Source organism: Coptis chinensis, chromosome 8 (assembly GCF_015680905.1).
Source record: "Coptis chinensis isolate HL-2020 chromosome 8, ASM1568090v1, whole genome shotgun sequence".
In the NCBI taxonomy this organism is placed as follows: Eukaryota; Viridiplantae; Streptophyta; class Magnoliopsida; order Ranunculales; family Ranunculaceae; genus Coptis; species Coptis chinensis.
The window spans coordinates 5,044,264-5,056,557 of record NC_141463.1 but is presented as its reverse complement, the minus strand read 5'-3'; the positions used below and the strand labels follow the sequence as shown (position 1 = coordinate 5,056,557).

Below are 12,294 nucleotides of genomic sequence, written 5' to 3'. Positions count from 1 at the left end.
TAATTCATTTGCCTACATTACCATCCTGCACAATTCGTATTGCACAATCTCAATCAACCAGGTTTTTTTTATTATTATAATAAGAACGTGATTTACGCACAGAGAAAAGTTGGAGAACATGGAACCAACCACAACTACAAATACTACAAGTAGATAAATACTACAAGCGAGACAATTTCATTAGTACTATCCACGAAAGTTGTTTCTGCTCTTTCACCAATTTTTCTGTTAGAGATAAAGTCTATAGCATTTGAAGTTTTGTAGAGTACAATGAATTGAATTTGAAAACACAATGAACTCTGCAATTATTGTTATAGCTTCAAATACGTGTTGGTTACAGTTAACTCAAACAACCAAAGTTTAAGCCATTCGGTACACTTCTGCTCAAGTTAACTCAAACAGCCAAAGTCTCCAGCATTTACCACAACCAATATTTGAAGTGCTCTGGCAATAGTAAAAAAGTCATTTGGTACACTTCAATTTCCAAAACATAGATTGTGCACAAGTACAATAATCCGCACTATCTGCTATTAGTTAAAATAGCTAGCACAACTAATGAAATGAATCATGTTCAAAAGGAACTACAAAGATGAACCTAAACCAGAGAAAACTTCAAACAAGCCATTCTTATTCTTCCTCTTCCCCCTCATTCTCAGCAATGTTGAAGTACCGCAGCTCATAAACATTCTATTCTTTGTTGGAAGCAATCACACTGAAGCCAGTCTCTTATATCGTGTTTCTTCAAATACTTCTTTGTTAGGTACTTCAGATACCTGAACAACAAAAGAGATAGTAATTAGTACCCAGTTTCCAATGACATTGTATACATAGAAGATGATTCAACAACACTTGAAGGCTAGACAGAATGGAAAGTAGTATAGACGAACACTCTCAAAAGTCAACAGACGATTTGAAAACTTTGCAACCGAACCATGTCAAATACATTGCTATACCATATAGAAATATAACCATGCACCATGGACCAAAATATCGCCGATATATCCGATATATATATTGGTATTTTGGTACACCGACATCGATATTTCCGACATATATCCACCGAATATAGAACCCTTTTTTTCCCGATATATATCGGAATTTCCGATATAAAACTTTATATCGCCGATATAATCGATATATCCGATATTTACAATATATATCGGTTGATTTTTGACCATTTTTTAATATAAATCCGATATTTCTGATATTTCCTATATTTTAAATAGTTTGGGCTGGTCACCAAAAAAATAGATATATCCGATATATATCGGTTTTTGGGTACACCGATATATTCATCAATATCGATATTTTGGGCCTTGCCGTGCACCCCTTACCTCTAAATGATTTCTCAATTCTCCTCTGTTCCAATGATGCAAATACGCCAGTTTTCCCTTAAATAAATTTCTCCAGATTGTGTCACTTAGTCCCTATCAATTATTTGACCAACTTGATAGCTCTGCATCACAGCAACGAGTTCGTCATGCTACTTCTAAGCAAACCAGTAACCTCCAATAAGATGAGATTCAAAAACAACACACTGTCTACAATAAACAGTAATATGACTCGGCATGAACAAAAAGCAGAATGCGTGATAGAATAATAAACAAGTCCTTGGGTCATCAACCAAGAGCAAGGAATTAATCACAAAATTTTACACTCGTTTTCAACACAGTAATAGATAATCTTATTATATATAGCCAATCGAAAGTTACACAGATTGAAAGGTTGCTATTTCAGACAATGAGGATATATGAGATTGGCATTGGTCATCCTGAGGCCCCTGAGCTGTTATGGCCGTTGTGACTTTTTGACTAAATAAAATTTACACCTTATCCAAACACAAAAAAGTATGTTTTGAGATGAAAACAATACAAGAGAACAAAAAAAAAGATCATCATGCGATAATTAAACAATCAGGACTTTTCTCATCTCATGAACGACAAATAAAGTGCTCAAAACGAATTATCCTGCGTCTTCACTTGAATTTTGACCCAAAAAAATAGTACGCCCTTCAACTACATTATTACCTACTCCAAACCCCACATCACCCCAAATCATCTCAAGTACCATAAAACTAGTAACTATTTCACTGACTATGGCCTATGGGCAAACCTTAAACCAATCATAATCATAAAAAAGCAGCATCTAATAACTAGCATTTCAACAAACAATGAGAGATTGTACTCAACCAACAAAACAAACCTAAGAAGGTAATACAAGTTATTTGACATGGAATTTAACACTTACCAAAATGGAATTAACATTTACCAAAATCCAAGTCTTGCACTCCCGCCCTGAAGGTAATACACTTTATTCGTAACAACCAATGAATGAAGAATTGTTGGAAACCTGTAGAGATTGGAGCTGGGAGATGGGTTGATTTTGGAGGTTTAAATGGGTTGTTGGCAAGAGATGATTGGAGCAGGGAGATTGGTTGCTTGCAGAATCGCTGGAACCTTAAAGCAAATTTGGAGCTGAAATGGGTTGATTTTGGAGGTTGAAATGGGTTGAATTTGGAGAATTTGAATTGATTTTGGAGAATTCTATTTTGGAGCTGAAATGGGTTGAATTTGCTAGAATGATTCTAGTGGAGAGAGGAATAGGAGAGAGAATGAGTGAGGAGACCCTTCGTAAGTTTCTATTTCGATATTTTGGTGTTTAGATCTGGGATCTGAAAACGTGATCCAACTGCGCAAAAAAGCCTGTAGGAGGGCTGTTTTCTTTTTGGCTCTCTACTATATATATAGGGGTAGGTTATGTTTACAACACTTTTTATACAACGTTTTATACAATATTTCTTGAAAATATAAATTAAGCCTTGATTCTTTGTAGATATGATCTTCACACCATGGAGATCATCTCCACAAAAATTCAGCTAATTTGAAAACTCCTAACCATGAAAAAAATTGTTCTCAACCTTTGAATTTTTATCAACGGTCTAAAAATATCAATTTTGTAACCATTTTTTAGCAAACTTAAAAATGTTCAAAGGACCCAATTTTTTATGGAGGTCATATCCATGGTGAGAACATCTTATCAACAAAAAATTAGCCCTTAAAACATCTTGAAGGGTCCGGTGGGGGTATTATATAAAACATTGTATAAAAAGTGTTATAAACGGAACCTGTCCCATATATATATATATGCAGAAATGCTCTTATGCGGACTTTCCATAGAAAATAAAATTCGGACCTCACAAATTCACGTGACCTACTCTCTCTCTATTCTCTCTCTCTCCACTTTTTACTTCTACTTTTCTCACGCTCTCTCTCCATTCTAACACATGCATTCTCTCTCATATCACTTTCTCGGTACACTTGCTTTTGTATGCTAAATAAATTATTCCAATCAATTGAAACATGGAAGTGAGGTATCAATTTCTGACATCACAAATTGGTGTGACAAAAAGTTCTGCACCACAAGTACAGTTGTCCAATACTATATATTCTAAGCAACAGAAGAAATCTTCCACACTACTTAAGGACTATTTATTGTATTATTTTTCTTAGAAATAGTATAGACTACCCATCTTTGACCAAAACATCACCGACCCAATGAAAGAACATGTATATTTGCAAGTCAAGGAGGCAAAAGTTTACGCGCATTCTTTAATATAATCTTGTATCATTAGTAATGAACTTCAACTTTTTAGTGAAAGATGATGATCTTCAACATTGTAGTGTAAGAAAGCCTCTCAGAAAAAATATTAAAGCCGGTTAAAGATCAACATTAAGACCGGCTTCCGCGAACAATGACAACAACCTTCCTAAAGATGGCTGGGTAGAAGTACAGGTCCCTTATTCGGTGTTAATAGAATCTAAAACTTGTTCTCCGCATAACAAGGTCAAAGGAAATGTTGAAAGAAGAATATTGGATTGTTATGAGGCTACACAAGAGGTTGCTGATTTAAATCCCTGCATCTCCCTTACCATCCGTTTGCTATCACTTCAAACTGAGAGTTGCCTCCACTTGGAGGAGATTCACGTAATTGGCAAGACCACAACAAAATGGGAAATCATTTGTTGTGTCGATAAGTGGCAGACCGATAAATTTTCACAGTTCTTTTTCTTAACTAAATCTTATTATCAGATTCTTCATTCTTCCTTGTCAATGATGGTGGAGTCTCATTACTTTCTTATTGGAAAAGCTTATAGGTTTCAAGAAAGAGATCAGAAAGGAGAGAGAGTTGTGAAAAATAGTAGTAAAAAGTGGAGAGAGAGTGTGGGGTCGGATGGGAGATAAAAGTGGAGAGAGAGAGAGAGAATAGAGTAGGTCAGGTGAATTTGTGAGGTCCGGATTTTATTTTCTACGGGAAGTCCGCATAAGAGCATTTCTATATATATATATATATATATATATATATATATATATATATATATATATATATATATATATATATATATATATATATATATATATATATATATATATATATATTGCAAGCATATTTTAAATGAGATTAGTAACTCTTTGATGTTGACGGAGTTCGAGTCCTGGACCTATGGTATCATCACCCAAAGGTTTTACCGACTTTGCTAGTTAGCACCTGCAAACCTAAAACATATTACATATGTCAACTATTGGATTGGTTATAAGTGTACAGTTGGATTGATTACAAATGTAGTAACTGTTGGGGATTACACCAATATCAATCGGTTCCCCCACTACACAGATAACTTGTATGAACACACTTCAACTCCAGATAAATCTCAAATATCACAAACTACCTATACTAACATGCCCAACTCGCTAAACAACTATTAACAAATGATAATAATGTAAAGCAAAAAGCAAAAGCAAAACCACAACACAAAGATTTACCGTGGTTCGCCAATGATGCCTACTTCCACAAGAGCGGTCTTAATAAAGTGGGAAGGAAGATTACAATCTCTCATTTTCAGTCTCTCACCTTACTAAATCACTCTTATCTCTTTTTCACGGGGTTGTATCTCCTCAGAAAGGTTCTCTCTCTTTGTTTTAGTCTGGATTCCAATCCTTCTGACTTGTTTTGGTTCTGTCTAGTTAGGTTTTCCAAAACCTTGATTTTGGTTTTATCTCCAAAAACCAAATTCGCGGGTACCTTGAAAGCAAAGCCCACGAAAAATAGACTGGCGCTGGCGCTCCACTCGAAATGCCGAGTCGCTACCAAGACCTGAAGCCGATAACTTCACTTTGAGCTGGTAAAGCCTGGTATGTTACTATTAGAACTCGAGCCGAACACAGCTTGGCTGGCGCCGCCTCGACTTCATGTCGAAGTTTGCCCGTTTCACATCCGGCTCCAGTTTCTCTCCTCATGTGAGGGATAACTCCAACAGTAACTTGGTTTGTTGTGCTGATTTCCTTAGCTGTCAAACTTGTGTAAGGTTGTTCTTACTGTAGCTTTGGCAGGATGCTTTCAGTGGCTTTATAATTCTCACATATAAAAAGTTCATACTTGACAAAACTCACAAAAGTTCTGCTTAAAATTTAAATCAATGTCGAAAGCTAAACCGTTACCACCATGCTGATCTTCCTACTTGAACAAAAGTTCTGCTTAAAATTTAAATCAATGTCGAAAGCTAAACCGTTACCACCACGAGTAAAGCAATAGATTAGTAGATCATCACATAACCAGATGTTCCTTATACAGTTCACAGGCTCCTGATCATACTCTTTCCAAATGGTAGCTCCTCTTTCCCAAAGAAATATTGCTCCATAAAAAGCATTATTTGTGAAAATAACCACAAAATGGGGACACTTCAAACGCGTTGCGAAAGTCCCTTCAGGCAAAATAGTCCCCGGATTATACTTCAGCCTTGGCAGATCAATTTTCTCCACAGTAAACAAATTGAACAAACACAAGTGACGGGTGTCAGGAAGCTCGGGTACATTAACTTTGTACGTTTTGTTAGTCAATGGTTGACAGTTTAAGCACTGAATTAGAATGTCTTTTTTTCACCAGTAGCCATGGGACCCGTTCGTTTGGTGTTGGAAAACTACGATTTGTGCATTGATTCTTGCAAACTGACCTCCAGTTTCAACAAACTGCATGCTGATACACAATGGCATTCGATGAAATCAAGACGCTCTATGATCAATGTAGAGAAAAAGGGCGTTTTTTCTGCTTTTCACGGTCGATTGGCCAGCTCAGCGACTTCGGGTTGGTCCAGTGAATTAATTAGCGACCACTTCGAAAGAAGCGCGCCAGCCCCAGCCAAAGGGAGCCCAGCGTGTCTTTTGTTTGCGGGCCTCGCTACAGTAACCGCGATTTTTTGTTTTTTAGTATAAAAACAAAATCAGTTTTTTGTAAAACCTAACTTAACCAAAAAGAGAGAAAGAGAGAGATTGTAAGAGAGAAATTCTTAGTGAGTTGAGTGTTCATTCTTTGTGAGTGAATTGAGAGCTCTTGTAATCTGTTACTCTGGACATCTAGTAAAGCTTGGATCTCGCCAGTGTGGAAGTAGGCAAATTGCCGAACCACGATATATCCTTGTCTTGTGGTTGGTTCTCTTTTGCATTATTATCTTTACTTTATATGCTTGTTAAATTGTAAGATTAATGAGAAGCGTTGGGATAGTATTTGGAGGGTGTTGAAGTCTTGTCTAGTGTGAAGGATCAATCTTTGTGTAGGATTGATTCGCTTGTCGCGGTAACGTTGTTTCCGCAGATTAATTATTTACAACAATTGGTATCGAGGCCGAAATGGTATATCACTAGGATTTTGAGTTTTGGTAAAGAACCATAGTCTTTCGAAATTTATGTAGACAAGGTGTTCGATAAAATTCCCCGAGTGAGATAATTTTTGGGTTATTGTGTGTGACTTGAAAAATGGGCTCCCAAGATGTCAAATGCTAGATTTAAAGTAGAAGTTTGATAAAGAAGCAAAAAGAAAAGATGGCGAGGGTGATGTCGATGAGATGACTTCCTGAAGCAAGTGGAAGGGTAGTTCGAAGAAGCCTTTAAAACATGTACGATGCTACAATTGCAAAGAAAAGGGGCATTATCTATGTGATTGCTCTAGCCCGAAAAAGAGTAACAAGATGAGTGGTAAGTTTGAGAATGAGGATGTTAGTGAAGCAAGTCTTGCTTCCGGCCCCGATAAGGGATGATGTAAGTCTTTTGGTGTCTACACAAGACGACCACATGACCGATACGTGGATTCTTGATTCCGGGTGTTCCTACCACATGTGTCCAAATAGGAAGTGGTTTGCTACCTATGAGAACTTGAGTGGAGGTTCCGTTTTGATGGGCAATGACGTTGCTTGTAAGACGGTTGGGATTGGAACTATACGGGTCAAGATGCATGATGGTGTAGTGAGGACTTTAACCGATGTGAGGCACGCCCTCGAAGTTAAAGAAGAACCTTATTTCTCTTGGTACCTTGGATTCCAAAGGCCACAATTTTGTGGGAAATGGTGGAGTCCTAAAGATCCTTAGTGGCTCTTTAGTCATTATGAAGGGTCAAAGACATGGAAACTTGTATACTTTGTTGGGTAGTACGGCTGATGTAGCGGTGAGTACATGTAGTGATGATTCAAAGTGCACAAAATTGTGGCATATCGCTTTCATATGAGCATTGTCCGAAAAGCTTTATATGGAATTCTAAAGTATTGTGGTCTATGGCAAGCGTCTGCAGAGTCAAGTTCGGTACAAGCAAGCAAAGACGAGAGGCATCCCGGATTATGTGCATACGGATGTTTGGGGACCTTCTAGAGTGGCTTCTAAGGTAACCGGTATTATGTCTCTTTCATTGATGATTATACAATATATCTTGAAGTCCAAGGATGAAGTTTTCGAGACATTTAAGAATGGAAAGGCTTTGAGAATCGCGCACGATAGGAAGGTGAAGACTCTACGGTTAAACAATGGTAATCGAGTATACCTATAGGCCTTTCCAAGTTTTGTGCGAAATTGCCGTTAAATGAGGGGGCACGCCACAAAGAATGGGTTAGCAGAGAATGAATCGCGACGCTGCTTGAGAAAGCTAGGTGTTTGCTTTCCAATGCCAATCTTGGCAAAGAGTTCGGGCGGATCACAAAAATGGCGTGTTACTTGTATAATAGATCACCGGTTCCGGCGATAGGATCGCAAAACACCTTATGAGGTGTGGACGGAAACCACGAGTTATGGTACTTTGCGAAGTGTTTGGATCTAGTGCTTACTACCACATGAATGATAGTAAACTTGATTCTAAAGCTAAGAAAGCAATATTCTTGGGCTATGCAAAGGGAGGAAAGGGATACGGTTGTGGTGTCTACCACAAGTTCACAGTCGCTCCTGATCACTTCGGTGCTATTTTTAGCTCTGATTCTATAAATCTCAAGTGATTGAGATAGAAGCGTCCTGCTTCCCAAAGAACTATTCAACAAGAAGAAAGTTACAACAACTCGACAAACTTTGGCTAGATCAAAGCCAAAAGAGAAGCATGAAACAAGTTATGAAGTTGATAAGCCCGAAGCATTATGGTCAACCGGACTCGGTTATCTCTGCACCGAATATTGAAGATGATGAGCGGATAGCTTCAAAAGCCGTTAGAAATGCTCATTAAGATTGGTCGGTGGATATCGCGAGAAAATGGTGGAGGCTCGTGACAAGTTTTGTACTTGGGAATTTGTTTCATTACTTTAAGGGCAAAATTTTGGGTTGTAGGTTCCCCGGAGTTGAGTTTCAACATTGGTTGGGGGTACTCCACATATGGTGGAGGCCATGCATTGTTGATTGATGCCTTTCAGTAGGCATGGCCCTTTTGTGGTTTTGCTCTTTGTGAGCATGACTGCAGTGAAGATAGCTCTTTGTGAGCAAGACACTCTTTTGTGGGTGGCTCTTTGTGAGCATGACACTCTTTGTGGGTGGCTCTTTGTGAGCAAGACACTCTTTTGTGGGTGGCTCTTGGTGAGCATGACACTCTTTGTGGGTGGCTCTTTGTGAGCATGACACTCTTTGTGGGGTGGCTCTTTGTGAGCAAGACACTTCTTTGTGGGTGGCTCTTGGTGAGCATGACACTCTTTGTGGGTGGCTCTTTGTGAGCATGACACTTTTGTGGGTGGCTTTTGGTGAGCATGACACTCTTTGTGGGTGGCTCTTTGTGAGCATGACACTGAATTAACTAGAAGTTACGGATGGATGTGCTCTTCTTTGGATGTTTCGCCCGGTTTTATGTGTTAAAACCTCAGGTGGAGAATGTAGAGAAAAAGGGCGTTTTTACGCTTTTCCGGGTCGACCCGTGGTCCAGATGAATTGGCGTTTTCTTTTGTTTGCGGGCCTCGCTTACAAGAATCGATTTTTTGTTTTTAGTATAAAACAAAATCGCTTTTTGTAAAACCTAACTTAACCAAAAAGAGAGAAAGAGAGATTGTAAGAGAGAAATTTTCTTAGTGAGTTGAGTGTTCATTCTTTGTGAGTGAATTGAGTGAGCTCTTGTAATGCACTCCGGACATCTAGTAAAGCTTGGATCTCCCAATAGTGGAAGGAGGCAAATTGCAAATATATCCTTGTCTTGTGGTTGGTTCTCTTTTTGCATTATTATCTTTACTTTATATGCTTGTTAAATTGTAAGATTAATGATTAGGGATAGTATTTGGAGGGTGTTGAAGTCTTGTCTAGTGTGAAGGATCAATCTTTGTGTAGGATTGATTCGTTTGTTGTGGGTAACGTTGTTTCCGCAGTTAATTATTTACAACAATCAACCATAAAACGTCCACTTGAAGTAGAGACCATAGAGAGCAACCCTCTTCTTCCGCACGATGGTTCAGTGTGTTGACCATCCTTCCATGTTCTTTTAAGCAGCGACAAACGAAATAAGAGACCGTGTGGAGCGGTTCAAGTACAAAGCCTTAAGGGCTCTTCCAATATAAGAGGTGAATTCACTATACAATCGGCGTACTTGGAAATTATCAAAGACAGATAACTCAACCAAAGACCCACCAATTGTTGGAAGAACTTACGGGAGATCAATGTTCCATCAATCTTAAAATTCTTTGCTTAGCTAGTGTCCTAAGGAATTCGCACATAAATACATGGGGGTAAACAAATTTTTGCAGATGAAAATTTAGAAATTTTGCTTACAGATGACGGTTGTTGTGCAGTTTCTGATGATGGTATGTCGGTATGTACTTCAGAGACAGCTTAAAACTAATGAATCGCCTAGATAAATAATGGAATGGTTTAATTTTTCGTTTTGTATTTTGATTCAGTTTCTTTCTACAAGATTGAGTAGTTGTCAAGTATAAATGAAGTCCAACTTCCATAAACATTGTAAATTTTCGGCCTGATATAAGTTCGAATCCAAACCCAGGCCCGACTAAACGGGGCCCAAAATCAAAACTATAAACTAACTTTTTTTCTTTTTTTGTTTTCTTCGATAATCCAACTATAGGCTAACGAAGATTGAACCTGAAGTCCTGAACCAATTTCATGGGATATGTTTGCCTTTATGCCATTGCACCATTGTGCATCAAAATCTTCCCAGGCTACTTATGCCTTGAAGGCAAAGCTACCATTGAGGACCAGCTGGGCCGGTTCTACCCTATAGCAGAATATGCAGTTGGTTAGGGCCCAGCAGTTCAAAGAGCCCCAAATTCAGCCCACTGATAATTTATTTGGATTTTTAATATTTTTTTAATTATTTTATAATAATTAAGTATTTATAATAACATTTGAAAAAACATTAATGCATTTAACACAAGAAAGTACAATTACATTTTCAATAAATAAATCTCTCGACTCGTTCTCCTCACTTCTCCAACAAAAAACTTTTAATTTTTCCTAAGTAATAAAAGTATTTAAGTAATAAATAGTTCTTCACCAATGAACTGAAAAACGAAACAATTTCTTTATTTATTGTGGCACTATTTGTAGCAATTATGTACTCGGCATTAGGACGTCCACACAATAGATGTATAAAATAAATATTAGAGGTATAAACAAGATAAAAGTGAGTGAAATCATTGGTAGAAAGCCACTTTACGAACTTTGCTTAGGCCCCCAAATGGCTTGAGCCGCCCCTGAGGACCAGTATCACATTTGATTAGCAAATTTTGTATATAACAGATGCAACACACAAAGTTGCATTATTTGGTCTTTAGATTGCTTGTCTTCAACCGTCAATCATCTACTACGTGATAAAAATGTGTAAAAGAGATTTGTAAATGGAAGATAGAAGCAATTACACTACATAGTGTTTCAACAATTATTTTTCCCCACAAAACCAACCAACATGAATTTAAAAACAATGAAATGACAAGTTCATATTCAGATTTAAACAACACTTACCCAATTAGTTGAGTCGTCCCAATTTTGTCCTATGGCAGACACAATGACTGATCCTCTCTTCATTTTGATTTTGCGGGCAAGATTTTTCATGGAGTCTGTAAGTAACAACCCCTTCGTCCAGTTATCCCTTACCATAAATCCAATGTTATCCTCGCACAAATTATCGAAGCAAACCCAGTTCTTGGCAGCAAACGTGACCCACTCCATTGTAGAAGGATCAAATCTATAAACACTAAACTCATCTGGACTCCTCAGTGAGACAGCAAAAAGTTCATTCCGATATACTGTCATGCGATAAGATAAATGGATCTTCTTTTTAGGCACATTGCCTCGCCAAGTGCGGAGACCAATGCCCAAAGCAGCAATTGCACCATTTTCCTTGAAATAGTATAACTGGTCCTCACATAGCCATACATTGAAATCACATGTTAAACGATGATAAGGAGGAGTATACTCGACCCAAACTTTACTCCCTCTCTTCCAAACATAAATAGCTAAAACCAGATTGTCTATATCTTGGTTAGGAATCACAACTACAACACAACTGGGCTTTCCATGATTGATGGAGAATGTTGCTTTGTGGACGATATTCTCGGAAGTGCTCACCTTTGGAAGTTGAAAACTTTTCATAGACACGAGATTGAAAAGTAGTAACTTGTAGCTGCGATACTTTTGTAGTAACAACCAACCATCTTTGGAGGAGAGGCAAACTGAATTATAGAACTCACGTCGCTTAATCTTAACAGTAGTGTTAGCAATAGGTCGATAGAATTCACGGATAGAGCTACTCATTTTCTTTGTTATCATAAGCCATGGGACACGGTCCTTAAGCATTGTGAGTCTTGTAGAGGTGTCATACCCCTTGGTAGCTAATCTCCAAAATCTACAGACTGCGGATACACTGTACGTATCTATGAAGTCAATGCGGTCTATAATGAACCATAGAATCTCATCCGGAAGTTGAGACCAAGGACCGTAGTGCCTCCCCTCCACAGTGTAATTTTCAACACCATAACTTACGTTTGTCTTTAAAACTTTAGCCAT

At 38.0% G+C, this 12,294-nt stretch overlaps 1 protein-coding gene and 1 long non-coding RNA gene across 2 annotated transcripts; both read right to left on the bottom strand.

Moving 5' to 3' along the window:
* Positions 1-322: 322 nt before the first annotated feature.
* Positions 323-1,459, bottom strand: LOC147479493 (uncharacterized). Its single transcript, XR_015205652.1, has 3 exons — positions 1,335-1,459; positions 395-773; positions 323-344 (listed from the first exon to the last, which is right to left on the bottom strand). It is a non-coding gene; the product is annotated as an uncharacterized LOC147479493 (long non-coding RNA).
* Positions 1,460-11,235: 9,776 nt separating this feature from the next.
* On the bottom strand, positions 11,236-12,294 carry LOC147479492 (F-box protein At3g56470-like). The gene has a single exon (XM_086578427.1). The coding sequence runs from the start codon at positions 12,292-12,294 to the stop codon at positions 11,236-11,238; it is 1,059 nt and encodes a 352-aa protein (XP_086434553.1).